Source organism: Rasamsonia emersonii (assembly GCF_000968595.1).
Source record: "Rasamsonia emersonii CBS 393.64 chromosome Unknown ctg1118621760067, whole genome shotgun sequence".
Lineage (NCBI taxonomy): Eukaryota > Fungi > Ascomycota > Eurotiomycetes > Eurotiales > Trichocomaceae > Rasamsonia > Rasamsonia emersonii.
Genome location: NW_013563220.1, coordinates 1 through 20,190, shown reverse-complemented (window position 1 = coordinate 20,190; position 20,190 = coordinate 1). Strand labels below are relative to the sequence as shown.

The 20,190-nt window shown below is 51.3% G+C and overlaps 7 protein-coding genes across 7 annotated transcripts; 4 read left to right on the top strand and 3 right to left on the bottom strand.

Annotated features, from left to right (window-relative positions):
- Positions 1 to 131: 131 nt before the first annotated feature.
- T310_3427 (Dienelactone hydrolase) lies at positions 132 to 1,177 on the top strand (the record flags this gene model as incomplete). The annotated part of the gene is made up of 5 exons (XM_013473702.1): positions 132 to 222; positions 287 to 618; positions 695 to 756; positions 845 to 1,063; positions 1,138 to 1,177. The coding sequence occupies 5 exons, from the start codon at positions 132 to 134 to the stop codon at positions 1,175 to 1,177; spliced, it is 744 nt and encodes a 247-aa protein (XP_013329156.1).
- Positions 1,178 to 2,563: 1,386 nt separating this feature from the next.
- Positions 2,564 to 3,985, top strand: T310_3426 (uncharacterized protein; the record flags this gene model as incomplete). Its single annotated transcript, XM_013473701.1, has 1 exon — positions 2,564 to 3,985. One exon carries the CDS (start codon positions 2,564 to 2,566, stop codon positions 3,983 to 3,985), a length of 1,422 nt encoding a protein of 473 aa, XP_013329155.1.
- Positions 3,986 to 4,043: 58 nt separating this feature from the next.
- T310_3425 (Transcription regulator of maltose utilization amyR) lies at positions 4,044 to 6,435 on the bottom strand (the record flags this gene model as incomplete). Its single annotated transcript, XM_013473700.1, has 5 exons — positions 4,044 to 4,106; positions 4,524 to 4,898; positions 4,957 to 5,404; positions 5,466 to 6,105; positions 6,165 to 6,435. The coding sequence occupies 5 exons, from the start codon at positions 6,433 to 6,435 to the stop codon at positions 4,044 to 4,046; spliced, it is 1,797 nt and encodes a 598-aa protein (XP_013329154.1).
- Positions 6,436 to 9,003: 2,568 nt separating this feature from the next.
- On the top strand, positions 9,004 to 12,158 carry T310_3424 (alpha-glucosidase; the record flags this gene model as incomplete). Its single annotated transcript, XM_013473699.1, has 4 exons — positions 9,004 to 9,701; positions 9,769 to 10,179; positions 10,248 to 10,418; positions 10,475 to 12,158. 4 exons carry the CDS (start codon positions 9,004 to 9,006, stop codon positions 12,156 to 12,158), a joined length of 2,964 nt encoding a protein of 987 aa, XP_013329153.1.
- A 499-nt stretch (positions 12,159 to 12,657) lies between these two features.
- T310_3423 (Glucan 1,4-alpha-glucosidase) lies at positions 12,658 to 14,752 on the bottom strand (the record flags this gene model as incomplete). The annotated part of the gene is made up of 5 exons (XM_013473698.1): positions 12,658 to 13,260; positions 13,317 to 13,957; positions 14,012 to 14,108; positions 14,176 to 14,459; positions 14,524 to 14,752. The coding sequence occupies 5 exons, from the start codon at positions 14,750 to 14,752 to the stop codon at positions 12,658 to 12,660; spliced, it is 1,854 nt and encodes a 617-aa protein (XP_013329152.1).
- A 1,151-nt stretch (positions 14,753 to 15,903) lies between these two features.
- On the top strand, positions 15,904 to 17,567 carry T310_3422 (Alpha-amylase A; the record flags this gene model as incomplete). The annotated part of the gene is made up of 8 exons (XM_013473697.1): positions 15,904 to 16,065; positions 16,123 to 16,161; positions 16,212 to 16,327; positions 16,422 to 16,530; positions 16,584 to 16,812; positions 16,860 to 17,022; positions 17,088 to 17,234; positions 17,282 to 17,567. 8 exons carry the CDS (start codon positions 15,904 to 15,906, stop codon positions 17,565 to 17,567), a joined length of 1,251 nt encoding a protein of 416 aa, XP_013329151.1.
- A 1,295-nt stretch (positions 17,568 to 18,862) lies between these two features.
- On the bottom strand, positions 18,863 to 20,043 carry T310_3421 (uncharacterized protein; the record flags this gene model as incomplete). The annotated part of the gene is made up of 7 exons (XM_013473696.1): positions 18,863 to 18,905; positions 18,947 to 19,031; positions 19,069 to 19,139; positions 19,225 to 19,368; positions 19,405 to 19,478; positions 19,656 to 19,778; positions 20,002 to 20,043. 7 exons carry the CDS (start codon positions 20,041 to 20,043, stop codon positions 18,863 to 18,865), a joined length of 582 nt encoding a protein of 193 aa, XP_013329150.1.
- Positions 20,044 to 20,190: the final 147 nt, after the last annotated feature.

The following is a 20,190-nucleotide window of genomic DNA, read 5'->3' as shown; positions in this document are numbered from 1 at the left end:
CTGTAAAGCAATTGTATGAATCGTAGCTCCTATATAAATGTCTTTGTAACCCCGCACTTGAAGGAACCAAAGCTCCCTTATTGTCGAAGCATATCACTCACAACGCTGATATTCGTACCGGAAAAAGGAAAATGGCCGGAGTCAACTCGTCTTGCTGCACCAGGACCCCGGTGGGGACCACCCAGACCATACCTGTCCAGAAGATCGCAGGACTTGATGTTTGTGAGTTACCTACCAGCCATGCAGTTTCAATGGAGATGTAAGTGACTGATGAGAGACTGAACAGATGCAACTGGAAACACGTCCGCGAAGCGCGGAGTGATCCTTGTCTACGATATCTTTGGCTTCTATCCCCAGACCCTCCTGGGCGCAGACCGCCTGGCCCAGCACCTGGACGCCCTGACTCTGGTGCCCGACCTTTTCGAAGGCACGCAGGCGGATCGCGCCTGGCTGCCCCCGGACACGCAGGAGAAGAAGGACGCCTTGGGCAAGTTCTTTGCTGAGGTGGCTGCACCGCCCAAGAACGTCGAGAAGCTGCTGAAGGTGGTCGCCGAAAGCAAGGCCAAATACCCCAGCGTGGAGAAATGGGCGGTTCTTGGACTTTGCTGGGGTGGAAAGGTGAGATAATCGGCTGAGACAACTCCAACTCAGGAGCTGGATGGAGAAGCAGTCGTTACTGACATCACCTGCGCAGTTGTCCGCCCTTGTCTCTGCTCAGGGGACGCATTTTGCAGTTTCCGGTCAAGCTCATCCGTCGTATGTCTCCTTCTCTTAGTGGCATTCAGTCCACAACTTTCTTTCGATCCAGAAGGGATTAGATCGGATCTAATATGGCACTCCCTAGACTCCTCGACACCAATGACGCCCGCAACATCACGATCCCTCACATCATCCTTGCATCGCCCGACGAGCCCAAGGAGGTAATTGCTGAGTACAAGAGCATTCTCGAAGGCAAGGCGGGCATCGGCTCCGAGGTCGAGACGTACGATACCATGTTCCACGGCTGGATGGGAGCGCGGGCCAACCTGGACGACGAGCAGAACAAGAAAGAGTTCGAGAGAGGGTAGGTCATGCTTGCATGAAGGCTGATCTCGCGATGATCGTCTGAACAGTAGACGCTAATGCGTGGTTGTGCAGGTACAAGCAAGTCGCGGCCTTCTTCGAGAAATACCTGTGAGCTCACACTCGAGAGCAACTGGTGGGTTAGTTCCGATATGTAACTTACATTGGCAGGTCTCCTTCCAAGCTAAGTAGCTCTCTATAACCCGTCGTTAGCGCAATGCTATGGACGGGTGTGGACAGAAGTTGAAATAACTGTGATGAATGAATTTCTCTCAATCGCCTAACCACTCTGTATATACTCTTGCTAGGTATTATTATTCTAGTTATCGTTCTTGTTCTTATCAGATCGCGTGTTGGCCTACCTCGGGTCTTTGTAATGGGATTGGCCAGCGTGGCCCCACGTGTTGAGCCCCGCATGGCTTTGCAGTCGTTGTCCTCCGTCACGGCCGTTGAAGTTCAATCTTTTGTCTTCATGTATGTTTCAGCTTAACTCGAGACATGACGTATTACGTGCAGCAGCAGATGCAGTTTGTGTTACTAGTTACGGATACTCTGTGTATCCTATGGCCACCATCTCTCCATACGGACGTCTGCAGACTGCAGCACAGGAATACTTGTCCTACCTAGGTAAGATCGGCATTTCTCGACATCCGATCTAACCCCGTTGAGCCTGAGAACCGGTTTTCAGCTGGACGATAGGTATATATAGAAGCGGACTTCGGCATATAAACGTTAAAATTCGTTCGACTTCCATGTGGCGTACGCGTCGAATCCTTGGCAGGCTTGGCACCGGCCAGCCACAGGGATCAATGATGGATCATGGCAGCCATCTCGATCAATTCAGATCAGCTCTGTCCAGGAGCCTCCTCCAGAAGACGGAGAATGTCGGTGAGATGCTTCGCATGGGCTCCTCGCTGCACATTAGCAGCGCGCATCCGTGGGGAAGGGGTCGACGGGACTGCCCTGTCTGGAGGGCGGCGCCTGTCAGAGTTTCGGCGCCGCGGCCGATCCTTCTCCACCGCGCGCCCGCCCTGATTGATCGCGACCGCGTCATTGGTGGCTGAGGCTGCCGATCCGTCGGAGAGTTGAAGATTGTCGAGGAGCACTGATTATTAACAAGTTAATCACTAGTTACTCTGTACAGACATTCCTTTCTCTCGCCGTTCTCTCACGTCTTCTCGCCGTCCGCTTATAATCGCAGCCTCCAATTCTCCCTCGTTATCGCAGAGGCAGCCTTGCCCATCCACTCCTCCCGGGACCAGTCGTCCCGTGGTCCTCGTGCCGGCGTCCTCTTGCACCTTTTATGCGTCACTGGCGACTACGAACCGTGTTTACGACACCGTCGTCCCTCCTCGACGTCCCTATGACACGGTGTACCGGCTCTATTACTCGCTTGTGATGTCGAAGAACTGTCTACGTTTAATATCGCATCCCTCCTACCTGATCTTCCGGTGAAGCACATCCTCCCTTCTCGGGCCCCGCCGGCTCTCTGGTCGCAGACATGTCGAGCAAGTCATTGGAGAAGCTTTTCCCGGCTTCCGCAACACCGTCGAGGAAGGTGCTGCGGATCTTCGCGGCCATCTCGCTCGTCGTCGCTTTCTTTCTCTTTTACAGCCATCTGCGGGCTAGATATGACTTGGTCGCTACCGCCAAAGAAGTGTCCCCAGAGCGGATGTGCGGTGTCGATGTCAAGGTCCTCGGGCGCTACGGTCTGTCTGGATCCGTCCACTATGTGCGTCGAGAGATTGTCGCCCGTCACACCGACAAGCCGGTGCCCATGTCCACGCGGCTGGACATTCCTTTGCTAGACACTCAAAGCGTCAACCTGAGCCATTCCGCCACGGACCAGGACTACACGGCCAACTGCTCGGAGCCGATCGTCGTCGAGGTTCCTATCCCTCCCGCCCCTGTGGACGCCTCCCACATTGATTTCGCCATTGCAACATCAGGAGATCGGCTGATTGGGGCCCTGGACGCTTTTGCGCACTGGGCTAGCGATAGCAATGCCCGCATCTTCGCTCTGATCGAACCTTACGGAGACATCAAGAAAATCAAGCGCAAGGCCAGCTCGCTCGGAATTAACCTAATCATCTTCGAATCGGATGCAGAGTACAACGACCGGTACTCCTCGCTGGTCAAGCTCCTGGCTGAGAATGCTCGCGAGGAAACCAAATGGTCTTGCATCATGGATGACGATACCTTTTTCCCCTCTCTCCCTAAGCTCGTGGAAATGCTTGCGAAGTACGACGAGACGAAACCGTACTATATTGGAGGATTGTCCGAAAGTGACAAACAGGTGGCCGTCTTTGGCATCATCGCATACGGCGGTGCCGGAATGTTCTTCTCCCGACCTCTCATGGACCAGCTGCGGGACGTCTGGGACAAGTGCGAGGCCGATATGGAGCACGGCGACGGGAAAATCGCGCACTGCATCTATCAATACACCACGACCAAGCTGACCGTCGACCCGGGTCTGCGTCAGCTGGACCTCATGGGCGACGCGTCGGGCTTCTTCGAGGCGGCCCGCCCGGTGCCGGTGTCCGTCCATCACTGGCGGTCCTGGTTCGACGCCGACATGGTGAAACTCAGCGCTGTGGCACTGGTCTGCGGGACGACGTGTCTGCTCCGCCAGTGGCGCTTCTCGGACGGCTGGATCCTGACGAACGGCTACTCGGTCATCCGCTACAGCACGAACATCCCGGACGACGACATCAGCATGGAGAAGACCTGGGACGACATGAACGGGGCCACGGACGAGTCGTGGCTCTACACGCTGGGACCTTTACGACCCAAGGACCCCAAGAAATTCAGCTACCGGCTCGAGGACGTCGTGATAGAAGACGGCCTCATCCGGCAGTTCTATATACACCGCAGTCTCCTTGAAGGCGATCGCGTTCTGGAGTTGGCATGGCGAAAGGAATGAATAAATAAAATATAGACGGGGTTGCTTATTTTATTTTATTTTTCCCCTGTTTGTTTTTTTATATCAAAATCATATTATCTATACCATCATCATCGTCACCCATAATGTTTACACTAATGTCCTATCATCTACCAGTACATAGTAGCAAAAAAATTATAATGATATCGCTGTTATAGCTCATTGATTACCTCCTTGGTCGCATCAATATTCTTTTTGAGTCACCTATTTCTGCTACCAGGGTTATCAGCCCCGGCATCTGTTTTGTTTGGGTATCATTCCTAGTCCACTGAACTCTGCCGAAGGTCAGATTAAATACAGTGAGTGCAGAAAAAAAAATCAACGAAGAATATACATATACAAGAAGCTGACGGATCATGCCAGGCCCCTCCTAGTACCTCCGAACAAAAACAAAAATATTTACGGATATCAGAACTCCGCGCCCATGCAATATCATGACAAAAAAAATACAACAGAAGATGTCAACATGATCAGAGCATAGCAGTCTGGTCTCAAATCAGGCCAGGTAGAGTGCATCTACCAGTGGAGGAGCGTCAGTTCGTAACCTGTTGCCATTCTCGCGATCATCCTGATCTTGATCGAGTTCTCCGCCGGCAGTGACGGCCTCTATAGAACCCGCTTCTTTGACGTCCCAGGAGGGCGGATAATCTTCCGCAAAACTCAACGAATTCGTTAGGGTGGCAGGTGACTCAAGCCCAAATACGCTGCTCGACTTTTGCAGCAAAGCCGGGAAGAGATAAGATTGTGACCCACGGATTTTCGACAGGATATTGAGAATACCCCAGAGAAGATCCTTGGGATCAGCCACCGATGCCGCCAAGCGTTGTGTGGCTGCAGACCGCAGAGAGCGCGTCACATCAACGATCGAGGTACCCATGTCGTAAAGCTTTTGTTCCTGCGCCGCGAAGAAAATTTAGGATGGCGAGACACGACTCCGAGAGATGAAAGCTTACCATTCCAATCCCATGGGCATCGATGGCACTCTGAGATACAGAGCCGATAACATCCATGACCGCTTTTCCTACCAAGACGGGCAAATGGAAGGGCAGGAGAGTGTCAGTATTTGTCGGATGCGGCGAGCCACTCATAGAAAGTTTCCACATCATCGCCTGAAGCCATTGCTGCGTGACAAGGATATCGACTTGCTGTATCTCCAGCACCCCTTCCAGTGAAATTGGCTTGGATACTTGGTTCCGTATTGATCCCGTGGCAGGGACTTTGGAAATCGAGTCATCACACCCGACAGAAACCCAATCGTACAGATCGGGGGTGAGCTTTTCAAAGATGTTGATGAGATTAAGGAATCCGTATTCCAAGATTGGATCTTCCGAGTAAAGAACCTTGGGCTTGTGTATGGAACTCCGCAGCATGACCGGCTTGGCTTGTTGGAGCGCATACGCTCTGCAATGGCATTTCAGATATGTGTTCCACCCCTGAACCATCCAATTCCCGATATACGTACCTCTCGGTGACAAACAACAGCCAAAATACTCTTCTTCTTTCTTCTGCTTCCGTGGGGTCAAAATTCGAATACGTCGATTCTCGATGGAGACCTAGTGTGTGGGCCATGGCGGTGCTCTGGCTGAGATAGAACCATGCCTGATCTTGTTTGTCTAGATTGCCATAGGCAGCGAATAGGAAAAACGACGTCAACAAGGTCTCTATGTCAACGTTCTCCGTTATATCACACTCCTTTCTGGCGCTAACGGCTTCTGCCAATAATTCCTCCCCAGACATCGCGGAGCGTCCGTCAGACAACGCATGTCCCGAGGAGGTGTCCGTCATTGCATCTGCGCCATCTAATTTGAGTTGCACATGCGTCGCTGCACACAGGGCTGCCATGAAAGCATACCGCTTCGGGGTCAGCTTCTCCGGTTCACGGCTGTCGTTGAGGACTTGTTCGGGTCGTATGACTGGCATGATGGGATACAGGTACTTCAGATAAATGTTCACATGTGCCAGCAGCACGAGCGAGGACAACCTCCTTGCCTTTGGGAAGACTCTGTAGCTTGCCAATTCACATTGGGAGTGTGAGTCTATCGAGTCAGGTGAGGAGTACGAGTCATATGTTGGATTCCATGAGAAGCTCGTCTGACAACCATCTAGCCTGGTGTAAGAAGGCGCGAGATAACCAGTTCAGGGATTATGGTACAAGACCTACCAGGGAACTGAGGCCTGTTACCCTGACATGCATGGTTGCCACTCGGAGGAGCCTGATACTGGGCAGAGAGCGGATGGAGCGGCGCGAGAGGATAAAGTGTGCGGAACTTGGGACCCTTGCGCTGCAGGACATCACTGTATGAACAAGAGAGGAGCAATCTTTGGCATTTGTCACATGGGTAGGCTCGATTGCACTTGATCTTGCGCCGGCGACAGTTATCGCAGGCCTGCTTCAGGGCCTTCTTGGGTGTCGATGCCTGCGTCTGATCCATGATGATTCCGAGGAAGACAGCGCAGCAGAGTTAGGTGAGATGCGTGGGAGATAAGCGACATCTTATCAATGACGCATGGAAAAGACGGTTGATTTATCTGAACCATCAAGGTGCAATTGTTACCCTGATGGTGGCATTCGTCATAGCCGAGTCCTCGCAGAAACTGGGGAAGGTGGGAGGGCGGGGGAGCCGCACCCTTTGGGTGTTTCGGTGTGCGGGAGCCCCTGTCAGCCATGCTAAGTTTCAACTCTCCCCGCCAAGGCGTTGTGCCAAATTAACTTTCTTAACTAAGGTCTCTCCACGCCTGGAAAACGTGGAGCTGAGCGGGAGATCGATGATGCCATCGATCGCGCCTGTCTTCAGGAATTATACCCATTTCGGTGATCTTCAGGGGTACAGTCACCCGCTTTCTGATTCTCTCTCTTGATCTACTGATTATCGCAAGGCAAATAAAAACAGCGTTGGTCTTTCTAAAATTCACCTCACAGAAGCAGCAGTGGATACAGCCTCGATGCTCATTCATTCAAAGCACAGAGAAAATCATCAGCACTTTTCCAGTCTTAGCGAACTATATCGTACAGCTTCCCTCGATGCATTGACTGAGAGTTTCACGATCGACCAAGGCCACGCCCCTGCATGAACCGATCCAGCTAAATTCCGGATTAATATCGTGCTATCAATGACAACCGTTCCATTCAACGATCAGGGATGTAACTGCCGATCAACTGATCACCCGGCCGTGACGTACCGATACAATCCAGTCGCAGCAATTGGCGTCGACCTGGGGTGCATACGTCGAATGAGGGTTGCGCCCTGACCATACTTAAAATGCTCCATACAACGCATGGCTATGTCATTGAGCGTGTTAGTGGACTGTGGTATGACTCGTAGTCTCACATGCATATGCAGGTCAGCACCTGGAGGCCAGCTGCGTGCTGTTGCTGCCTGACACATGCCCAAACTTGATGGAATATAATAATTTCAACAATATGAGCGATTTTCTCGCAGCATGTGCTAGGAAAGAGCCCGGAAGAGATGCCTCGTTGAGCTGCTGGCAGTGCCAGCAGCCCGCAACTCTAAGCCAACTACTTCGAATCCAGTAAGCACTCCGTCCTTTTAATTAATAGCATGTGAAGAACTAAAGTTGTTACTATGCCAAGCATGTCAAACAATATATTGTGTTGGTCCAAGTCGTCATCAATTGCTACCTCGAATTAATGGCGACGCGTCCTTTTGCGCCCCTCGAGGCAAATTGCACGACCATGCGACCTGTCAAGCAAAAATAAACAACCACGCTTGCTTACGTCGAGCTGAACTTCCCCGCAAATCGCCTGTTTTCGCTGCTCCCACTACCTGAGAGGCTTTATCTATGTCAGAATAGTTTCTAAACTACTACTTCAGAATCGTCATCCCCATGATGACACGGGACGCCCATATGGAATAACCTTCGCCGATTGTTCACAAGTACGCTCCATTGGAACAGACACAAGAACAGGACACTGATATCACCTGCTGAGAATATGCGCACTGACATAGGCCCTCAGGTCGACAACTTTACAGGACAATGACGAGTGATGGCTTATAAAAGGACAGGACATCCGATACAGCGTCAGGTTGCGGCTCTATAAAGCAGGACGCTTGGGTTGCGTGCACGGTGTCCATCGATTTTCGTACCTGAGTTCTTATGCAATTCGATTTTCTTCCTTCTGCTACTAGCTGTGTCTGGTCGACAGGGCTATTTCTAGTCAACAATAATGAGCTCACGGTTGCATTCGCACAGCAGCTAGAGTCTGTAGACGTATGCGGGGCATTGACGCTTGACGCTCCGCACGCGCCAAGAAACGAAATGGAAGGCTGTGGAGACCGACTAGGGTCGGGCAATTGTCGGAGATCTGGCCAATCAGGGCCAACTTCCCCAAAGCGTCCGGGAGCTCCGGCAAACCCGGAAAAGGCCTTCGACTCGGACCGGTCTTCTGTCTCTTTCTCTCAGTGTCTGCTCGGGTCTATGTCGGCAATATTAATGTGAAAGGACCTGCCTTCTTCAGCACGATCGGCATGCGAACTTCGGTTGGTAGTCTTACATAATACGCCTGCCGATTAGTTACGGGAGTTGAGAACAAGCTTGGAGCACTATTACCTAAGGTTCTAAGAAATCCTGAAACTGCAGAAAACATTTGAAACTGGGCTATAAACCTGATTTTAAAACCTGAGCTGTATGAGAACAGTCACGTATTGTAGGCCCGTAGCAATCGATCTATCCATCGATCTCTCTATCAGTGCTGGGGTGAGAGAAGGATTTGTCTTGTTTGCAGTGGAGACCCCGCAAAATAACCTTGGAACCCGAGCTTCCTAGCTTCGGGGATATTGTGGAGCTCCACGCCGCTAAGAGGGAGCTCTCTAGAACACAGTCCGAACGCCTACATTGTACAGAGTGAGGGTAGTACAGCTCTCGACCAGGGCCACGGCAAAAAGGAAGATTGCATCTCTTGCCATGGTTGCCGTATAAGAAGCTTCACATACCTGGAGGTGTCGTCGTCGTGGCATCTCATCGCCAGACTTCCGCACAACATGGCAGGCTCCGCCGCCCTTGTTGCCAGCGTCTGGCTTGCTCAGGCGTTTGGTGCTCTTGCAGGACCGATCAGCAGTACGACTACTACGTCATCATCTGCTCAATTCACCGTCCCGGCTGCTGCGGATGTCGGGGCCAACTTGCTTGCCAATATCGACGATCCCAATGCCGTCAACGCCCAGGATGTCTGTCCCGGTTACACGGCGTCGAACGTGCAGAACACGGAGTCTGGATTTGTGGCGACCCTGACACTCGCTGGGAATCCATGCAATGTGTATGGAACGGACGTGGAGTCCCTGAACCTGACTGTCGAGTACCAATCTGCGGATCGATTGAACATCAACATCGTTCCGACTCACGTCGATTCTTCAAACCAGTCGTGGTATTTGCTTCCCGAAAATATAGTGCCCAAGCCAGGGGTCGATGCAGGAGCCCAAGTTCCAGAGAGTGATCTCGTCTTCAGCTGGTCGAATGAACCCTCGTTCAATTTCAAGGTTCTCCGGAAAGCCACTGGCGACATTCTCTTCAGCACGGAGGGTTCTGTCCTGGTGTATGAAAACCAGTTCATCGAGTTTGTGAGCTCTCTGCCGGAGAACTACAATCTCTACGGTCTAGGAGAGCGTATCCATGGCTTGCGACTGGGGAACAACTTCACCGCCACGACGTACGCCGCGGATAGTGCAGACCCTATTGACCGGTAAGTATCTGAAATCAACCGCTTTATCGAATATGTAAGAGATTATTATGAAACTGACCTAGCTCAGGAACATCTACGGAACCCATCCCTTTTATCTGGACACCCGGTACTACGAGGTTGACTCCGAACATGGGAAGTACACATTGGTGACGGACAACGAGACGGATTTCTCTAAGGAATATCTGTCGCTCTCGCATGGAGTTTTCCTGAGAAACGCCCACGGACAAGAGGTGCTGCTGCGTCCTCAGAGCATCACCTGGCGGACACTCGGTGGCAGCATTGATCTTTACTTCTACGCCGGTCCGACCCAGGCCGATGTCACCAGAAGCTACCAGACCAGCACCGTTGGCCTCCCGGCAATGCAGCAGTATTTCACCCTTGGCTATCATCAATGCCGCTGGGGATACAGAAACTGGTCGGAGCTGGCTGATGTAGTGGCCAATTTCGAGAAATTCGAGATCCCATTGGAAAATATCTGGTAAGTTGATATGCTATTTGAAAGAGTTGTCTTGAAGGAAAAGTGATCCGACAACTTCGTCTCTTCAGGTCGGATATTGACTACATGAACGAGTACCGCGACTTCGAGAACGACCCGGTTCGCTTCTCCTACAGCGAGGGAGCCAAATTCCTGGACCAGCTCCACAAGGGTGGCCGTCACTACATCCCGATTGTGGACGCCGCGATCTATGACCCCAATCCTAACAATGCCTCCGACGCGTAAGTCCAGTCTTGTAAGGAGATATATTAGTGAGTGAAACTGACTTCTCGATTAGGTATGCGACATATGATCGGGGTTCTAAAGACGATATCTGGTTGAAGAATCCCGACGGAAGCCTGTACATCGGAGCCGTCTGGCCTGGCTACACAGTGTTCACCGATTGGCATCATCCAAAAGCCAACGACTGGTGGACGAACGAGCTGACTCTATGGCACGAAAAGGTGGCTTTTGACGGAATCTGGTTGGACATGAACGAGGTCTCGTCCTTCTGCGTTGGCAGCTGTGGAACAGGGAACCTCACCCTGAATCCCGTGCACCCGAACTTCGCGCTTCCGGGAGAGCCTGGAGCTGTTATCTACGACTACCCCGAGGACTTCAACGTGACGAACGCCACGGCTGCGGCGTCTGCGTCTGCCGCGTCGTCGAGCCAGGCTGCTGCGACAGCGACAGCAACTTCTTCGTCCACGACTATCAGCTACCTGAGGACCACGCCCACTCCTGGAGTGCGGAATGTCAACTACCCTCCCTATGTGATTAATCACGTACAGGAGGGTCACGATCTGTCTGTTCACGCTGTGTCGCCCAACGCAACCCACGTCGATGGCGTGCAGGAGTACGACGTGCACAATCTCTGGGGCTACCAGGAAACAAACGCAACCTATCATGCCCTACTGAGCATCTTCCCCGGGAAGAGGCCTTTCATCATCTCTCGTTCTACGTTTGCCGGCAGCGGACGATGGGCCGGACACTGGGGTGGAGACAACGCCTCGAAATGGGCGTACATGTTCTTCTCCATCCCGCAAGCGCTGTCGTTCTCGCTGTTCGGCATCCCCATGTTCGGCGTCGACACCTGCGGGTTCAACGGCAACACGGATGAAGAACTGTGCAACCGCTGGATGCAGCTCTCCGCGTTCTTCCCCTTCTACCGCAACCACAACGTCCTGTCGGCGATCCCGCAGGAGCCCTACAACTGGGCATCCGTTATCGAGGCGAGCAAGTCGGCGATGAGGATCCGCTACGCCCTGCTCCCTTACCTCTACACGCTGTTCTACCTCGCTCACACTACGGGGTCGACTGTCATGCGTGCGTTGGCGTGGGAGTTCCCCAACGACCCGTCGCTCGCTGCAGTGGACCGGCAGTTCCTCCTGGGGCCGTCGCTGATGGTCGTCCCTGTCCTCGAGCCGCAGGTCGACACCGTGAAGGGCGTCTTCCCCGGCGTCGCCCAGGGCGAAGTCTGGTACGACTGGTACACGCAAACCGTGTTCGACGCGAAGCCGGGCGTGAACACGACCATCTCCGCGCCGCTGGGCCACATCCCCGTGTTCGTGCGCGGCGGAAACGTGCTCCCCATGCAGCAGCCGGCGCAGGTGACGCGGGACGTGCGGAACAGCCCCTGGTCACTACTGGTGGCCCTGGGCAGCGACGGCAAAGCCTCGGGACAACTGTACGTGGATGACGGCGAGAGCATCACTCCTCCGGCGTCCCTGCACGTGGACTTTGTGGCGTCGAACTCGACCCTCTTCGCGACGGGCCGCGGTGCGTTCAAGGACACCAATCCGCTGGCCAACGTCACGGTGCTGGGCGTCCCAGCGGCGCCGTCGGCGGTCACCTTGAATAACGAGACTGTTCCTTCGGAGTCGGTGACGTACAATTCCACCTCCAAAGTCCTCGTGGTCAATGGACTGCAGAGTCTTACCCGTGACGGAGCCTGGAGCAGTGACTGGGTTCTCAAGTGGTGAGAAGAAAACCATCTACAAGTTGCATATATATGTGATTAAATCATTTCGGGTATTTATTTACTTATTTACATATCTACCTACTGATTTATGATCGTCATTCTACTCCATCTACTGCGATTACTTTTATTTGTGCCGAGGCATATCTACAGATATATCTCTGACGGTATCTATCTATGACTAACCAAAAAAAGAAAAGACAAACGGCCTGGAAATTTTTCTTTCTTTCTGGTTTAAGATCTCCATGCAGAGTAGCAGAACATAAAAGGGACGATACCTCCATCCATTTAGGGATTATGTGAGTCAATACAATAATGAAAATGAATAACTATATCTTCAGACTTTCATTCTTGCCATATTCAGTAATATATACACGTAAATCAGGTAGGACAGTCAGCCAGTAATCAGTCAGTTAGTCACTGTCCCTTTATCTTTCAGGAATCATATCGATAGATCGATTCAAACATGACTTCAAGCTTCGTGACAAGGGATGGATATTATCTCACTGCCAACTATCGTCAAGAATGGCAGTAGTCTGCCCACAGTACGCTGGGACCGTGTACGACCGGTTCGGGTCGTCCTCCCAGACGATGGTCCCGTCCGTCTCTTTCTTGAAGAACTTGTACTCGAAGCTGGTGCCAGCGGGCAGGTTGAGGGTCACGTACCAAAGCGGGTTGCTGCTGGTGTACGCGTCCGCGCGGAGGGGGATCGCGCTGGACGGGGACCAGTTGCCCAGCTCGGGGATCGAGCCGGCCAGATAGATTGTCTCCCCGTAAGTGGTGCTGACGATTTCGTCAAAGGTTACAGCCACAGAGGTGGGAGTGGTACATGGAACGCTGGTGGTGGTTGAGGGGCCAGAGCCAGAACTTGGCCAGGCGGTATTGGTAGCCGTGCTGTATGGTCCCGTGGCAGAGGTGGCAGAACAGACGGCAGGGACGCTGCTCGCGGAGCTTTCGCCCCAGGACGCAGGGACGATGGACTGTCTGCGGGCAGCAGCGGTAAGGAGGGAGGCGTACGACCAAGTCAGGCCAGAAGCAGAGAGCGGAGTGCCATCCGAACGGGAGAATTGTTCGGTGAGAGAGCCGTCTGAGGGAGTATATTTCTCCTAGAGCTGAGTTAGTTCTATTTCTCTTTACATTGAGAATTAAGGCAACAACTTACGATAATGCTCAGATATCCATCAGCATACGTCTGGACGGCCGAGATGATGTCGTTGAAAGTCGAGGAGCCAGAGTTATAGGTGCCCACCGCGGCAGAAGGGTAGATATCCTGGAAAAAGGCCAAACTAACGTCGGTGATACTGATCGAGCCGATCTTATTCCACTGGTAGATGGCGTCATAAAGCTGCTCCGCGGCCGCTGCTGTGGCCAGGTACCAGGGGTTCCCGCCCTGGTAAACATCCTCGGGGTAGCGGCCGACTGCCACGGCAGATCCCTCTGCGATGCCCGAGTTGACCGCATAGACGCTCCGGAACGAGTCTGTGACCACCTTGTGATTTGCCAAGGCACGGGCCGAACACGGCTGGAAGGTCGAGTCGTCACAGCCTCCGGCGGGATCGAAGGTGTGGATGCTGCCCAGAATCGAATTCACGTCCTTGCCGGAGCGACCGCTGCCACCAAAGTTGGCCAGAACATATGATCCGGTCCAGTATGACTGCAGAAAACACAGGACCTGTGGCGCCTGAGAGACGCAGTTGGGGCACGTGTGGTTCAGCCTTGTTGCCAGTGCATTGCCTTCGACCAAGGCGCGGTGCTGCACGGCGGTTGTGAAGAATGAGGATCCTTCTACTTCTTCCCAGAGGTCTGCATAAAGTAAAATTAGTGCCACGCTGTTTCAGGAATATGTCTTTTGCCTACCAAAGGTGGATGAGTTCCAGTACTGGGTGACGTAGGACAGATCATTCTGGACAATCGGCCAGATGATCTCATCGGCAGTCGAAGCCTGGCCGTTGTCCTGACAGGATCTAATTAGCATACGAGTAGCAAAGTATATAGATAGAAGAGCAGCGAGCAGAGCTTACGATGAGATAGTTCGCATATGCAATCAGGGCCGTCGCTCTCAACGCTGGTCCGTCCCTCTGTGGACGACCCCAGGGCCCGGTAAAAGCCGTCTCGTTCACATTGAACTTGGGCTCTCCTAGGCCACCGGTGGATAAATCCCCGGACGGATTGGAGATGGTTTGCACTTGCGCCTGCGCGCTGATGTACTCCTGGATGGTCTGCTCCAGGTCCTTGTTGCCCGCGATGAAGGCGTCGACGAGGTATTTGGCCGTGAGAGCTGCGTCGCGTGTCCAGGAGTAGAAATCTTCAACATGTCAGAGGGTTGATTTGAAGCCTGTGTGCTTTAATTTCTGTGGGAAAGAACCTACAATCCGGGTCGCTCCTGCTCGGACTGGCGACCACGATCCCGGCGCTTGCCCCTGCCACATCCGCGCCATTGGGCCCGATGTTGTTCAGCACGCCTTGGAGGGCAATGGGCGTCTCGGTTGCGAGAAAGGAGTCCAGGGAACCGCTGGCTCGGGCTGCAACGGGCGCTCGCGCAAATGCAGCAGGCGTCAGGCCCAGGACACAGAGAGCGCCAGCAACGAGGGACGCCATGGTAGACAACACCAACAAACCGGAGTTCAACTGTTCAGCGTGCAGAAGCTGAAAGTTCAGAGATCCCCGTCATTATCCCGGCCAGCTGGGCACTAACTACTATATATACGTCTGAAATGACGAAAAAAAAAGCCACTACAGATATGTCAAATGCATCAACGGAAGCTTGGCATACTTAGTTTGCGGACGTAATTAATTACTCCGTCATTCGCATTCAGATTTTATTCGAGACCACGAGCTAGCAGCGCATGGGGCTCCACTAGGCCAGGAACAGCAGAGATCAAGGAGCCGATGTGGAGTAGCGTCGCATCTTTGCAGGGGATGCGGGGATGCAGGCACGGAGGACATGACTGTTAGGGAATCTGTACTCCTGTCATTTCCGACTCCATTCACAAGCTGCCGTGTCTCGACTCTATAGACATGGCATCGCTACTGTCAAAACTGATTGTTCAAGTTTTAACCCCCTTTCCCACTAATCATATATTCCAAGACTGCAGCCAATCAGAGTACTCGTCTTGATATAGTATCAACAGAGTTAGGATTGGAGTGATAACCTAACTTGACGTGTTTTCAGGGGCTTTGATTAGTAAGTTATAGCTAAAACAAGCCTAAACTGACATATATCTGGTTTTGATTCACGGTATTACACGTCTCGTAATTGGCTGTGTGATCAGAAGTGGAAACAGAAAACAACCTGCTCCATGGCTTTATTTTAGCTCCCCCGATATATGCCCGTTTCCTTGCGAAGACATCTCTGAAAGGGGCAAGATCGACCCCGCAATCGAGGAAGAGACTGTTATCGCACGTGAATCCACCACAATCACTGTAATCCCACCGATCATGTGACGACTATGCAGGAAGAGACCCTGTCTTTTGCCATTCCAAAGGATGCCAGGCAGGCCTACGACAGAATGTCCGATTTCAGCCCGACGATATCGCAGCTGATATGGATCGGTGACGCTCGTGTCGATCCCATCTTCTAATCGCCATGGACCGCAGCGGTTGCAACGTCGCGAGATCGCCCCTTCCGTCATTGTTATAAATCTTGCCAACTCTGCGGGCCAAAAATGCAGCGTTGGAAAAGGATAAGTTCAGCAGTTCAATGCTGGACAGCTTTTTCGAAACAAGTCCTAAATTGATGAAATATCAACATGCTATTGTTTCTCTTTGCCGCTGTCACCGGGCTGCTGGCTGCAGCTGCCAATGCAGCAACGCCAGCAGACTGGCGCTCGCAGTCCATCTACTTCCTGCTCACAGACCGGTTCGGACGAACAGACAATTCCACCACCGCACCATGTGATACCAATGCCCGAGTCTGTTCTCTCCTGACTGTTCTTGTTGAGACGGCGAGGCGGCTGACTTGCGAATAGAAATACTGCGGCGGTTCCTGGCAAGGGATTATCAACCACGTGAGCAGGACGTCTTTGACTGAAAACCATTTTCTTACGTTGCGGTATAGCTGGATTACATTCAAGGAATGGGATTCACGGCTATCTGGATTACTCCCGTGACGAAGCAGCTGTCGCTGGACACCGGAGACGGGACAAGCTATCACGGTTACTGGCAGCAAGATATGTGAGTGTCTCACCGATGAGCTCGAGCTCGTACCTTCTTTTTTTTTTGCCCAAATCCCTATTCTCATGTACTAACTGACTCCTGATATCTACAGCTACTCTCTCAATCCAAATTATGGCACCGCTCAGGACCTGAAGAATCTTGCGACTGCCCTTCATAACCGCGGAATGTATCTCATGGTCGACGTTGTAGCGAATCATCTGGTAACAGTAGCCATTCATACTGCTGGAACTATCTGCTGATGATCTATCTCCAGGGGTACGCTGGCTCAGGGACAAACATGGATTGCAGCGTGTTCAATCCGTTCAATAACAAGGAGTACTTCCACCCGTACTGCGCCATCACCAACTACAGCAATCAGACCAACGTGGAGGATTGCTGGCTGGGCGACAATATAGTGGCGTTGGCAGATCTGAACACCTCGCGAACAGACGTGCAGAATATCTGGCACAGTTGGGTGGGCAATCTGGTGTCCAATTACTCGAGTGAGTCAATCATCTACAAGAATGGTACTGTATCTAATCCGCTTCAGTCGACGGATTGAGAATCGACACCGTCAAGCATGTCCAGAAGGACTTCTGGCCAGGCTATAATAAGGCTGCTGGTGTGTACTGTGTGGGTGAAATTCTGGATGGCGATCCAACATACACCTGTTCGTATCAGAACTATCTCGATGGAGTATTGAACTACCCGACGTGAGTGGAAACGCACATATATTAGTGGTATTGGTGGTACTGAGGGAATAACTTGATCTCTTCAGATACTTTCAAATAATATCCGCATTCCAGTCGACAAACGGGAGCATCAGCAATCTGTACAATATGATAAACCAAGTGAAATCGAGTTGCAAGGACTCCACTCTGCTGGGGACTTTTGTCGAAAACCACGACAACCCGCGATTTGCAAGGTCAGCATCAGCCATCATGGAAATTGTACTGTTCTAACTTTCTACAGTTACACAAGCGACTACTCCCTTGCCAAGAACGCCATCGCCTTCGTCATTTTATCAGATGGCATCCCTATCATCTACGCCGGTCAAGAGCAGCACTACTCCGGTGGGAACGATCCTGGCAATCGGGAAGCAACCTGGCTGTCGGGGTACGACATCTCTGCCGAGCTGTACAAGTTTATCGCGTCTGCAAATGGGATTCGCTCGCATGCGATTAGCAAAGACAGCGGATACCTGACCTACAAGGCGAGTCAACGTCCAATCCTTCTTCTGAAAGAAGACTCGAGTTGAGTCTAATAGCTAACTGTCATCAGAACTACCCAATCTACCAAGACACCAGCACAATCGCCATGCGTAAGGGCACCGACGGCGAGCAGGTGATCACTGTGCTGTCAAACCTTGGCGCATCCGGCAGCTCCTACACCCTGTCGCTGGGCGGCACGGGCTACTCGGCTGGCGAGCAGCTGACAGAGCTGTTGTCATGCACGCGTGTGACCGTTGACTCGAGTGGGAATGTCCCTGTGCCGATGGCGAGCGGACTGCCGAGGGTGTTATATCCAACGAGTCTGCTGACAGGGAGCAAGCTGTGTCAGTCGTAACTGCAGGGTAACAGGTAACTATTATTATCAATAGTAGTTGGTGAGATTGGTGTGAATCAAAAATCAATCCCCCCTCCTTTTTTTTTCTGTCTTCCTGTCTTTTTTTTTTTTGGAAGGCAAAGCCTACTTAAAGGGTCTATGCTGGACCATGCCCTACTATTTGTTAGTATAATTACGTGACAGGCTGAGAGCCAGCCAATCTCTAGAATGAGAATGACACTTGACGTTAGCAGAAAATCCTCTCTCTCTCTCTTCCCTCCCCCCCTCTTCTTTTTTTTTAAAGAAATGAAAAGACATCTCCAGTACTCAAGAAAGGACCGACATAAACGAATTATGAAGACCAGATTCAAAAATATCTTCCACCAGTGGACATTTTCAGTATGCCTGTTGATAGTAGATTACCTATCTCTTAAAAACTTGCATCTGAGGTGCGGGATGAGTTGCGAGATTCTATATTCTAAGTAAAAAAGGGGTCCAGATAGCCACGCACGCAGAGGAAGATTAAATCCCATGGGGAAAGCGATTTATTTTTATGCAGAAAGGCAACGCAGATCCTCTAATAATAATGCCTTTCTTCTTTTTGATACAAATCAAATGAGTAAGATAAGGTGGAACTTGGTATCTCACAAGTATTATATTAAAGTAGGCGTATATCAAGTCTACTTATTCCGATACTGCTGGGTAGTTTTTTTTTTAATAAAATGAGCTTCTGAAATGCCATATTAGGCCTATATGCTGGGTGTTCAGATAAACGACGAGAGACGACGTAAATAAATAAACTAAATGTAGTTGAAAGTATCAAGCCTATCAGACTATACTAGCTATATTGAACCTATCTGTTCACAATTTTTGTAATTTTCTTTTTTTTTCTTTGTATCTTTTCCTTTCTCCGTCTTCCTTCGAATCTGAGACGGCTACCAGCATGATTTTATTCTAAGTGTAAATAAGTCTAGGCAAGACTGCGTGACCTGATCACCTGACACACAGTTAAAGCGACAGTATCCAAGAAAGGAGGTAGGTACCTCCCAATCTAGGTACTAATTTAGTTATTATTGCTAGATTGGGCAGTACCTTGCCTTAGATAGGCTACCTAAATAAATAAACGGTTGGCGGTATTCCCGCCTATCTGCCTCTCTGCTGGACATATCACATTCTTCTAGAACCACGTCATGTAGCGCATCTATAATAAATACCTAGATAGGCAATAATCAACCAATAAAATAGACAACTACTGTAGGTCACCAGATCAGGCAACCCTTTATACCTAACTTGTTCGTTCGTTCCTGCCTTCCTTCCTGCACAGGGTACAGCCACAACGGCTTGGCTTGGCTACCTACTCGAGTACATACTTTCCGAGATCATGCATGCATGCCTGCCCTGCCAGGGTCAGACGGACGGACAGATCTTGCAGGACGGGAAGACGGATAGATCCCGTCCGGGGGGCGATCGATCGATCGATCGATCGATCGGTCGATCCATTATCCACCTCATTCCTTGTTTCTGTTTGTACTGTACATGTATGTACATACAGTTCATGCACATAGTTCTCAGCCACATTACGGTTAAAAATGGTTCCGGACCGTACGGCACGAGGACTAACTAACTATCCTCGGATCAGATCAGCTCTGTGTGAGGTCTGTTGCGCTAGTTCGAATCGTGGCTTAGAAATTAGGTACATGTACATGTACAGTACTATACATACCTAATCTATTGATCATAAATATGCAGAACTATAGTCAATGGCTCGATGCAGGCCTAGCACCAGCGAGTGCAGCCTTACGTTAATTAAATCTATGATCGATTGGTGACGGCGGAGATGTCGTGCGGCCGTCGCCCGGAGAATATGTACAGTATCTCGGCGTAAGGCTGCCGAGAGCTCAGTGGGGAAATAGATAAAGTCTATCTAGGCATAGAAGATCAATATATTATTGCTCCCTCTGGGGAAGAAAAAGAAGAACTGACTAGGAGCCGGCGTTGAGGTCGGCTCTAAATCTGCGTGGCCGGTTTGGCGGTCACGTGGTAACTGACAGCTGATTGGTCAGACCTGGCAGCTGCCTGAATGCCGTATGGGTCAGGCACCAACACACCCCCCTCAGCGCCAGGGCTGGCCAACAAATTCTACATACATGAAGTCCTTTCCAAAGGTATTTTGACTTGACCAATCCCATTGTTCCGTTTATTCGTCGTTATGGTCGTCAATTCCATCATCCTTGACGTCCACTTTGTGTAGACCAATCAGATCCTTGAAAATTGTAAACTTCTCGTGACTTAGGGCTTAGTGAGCCCGTCCGCAGATTGACATCTCCGTCACTTGA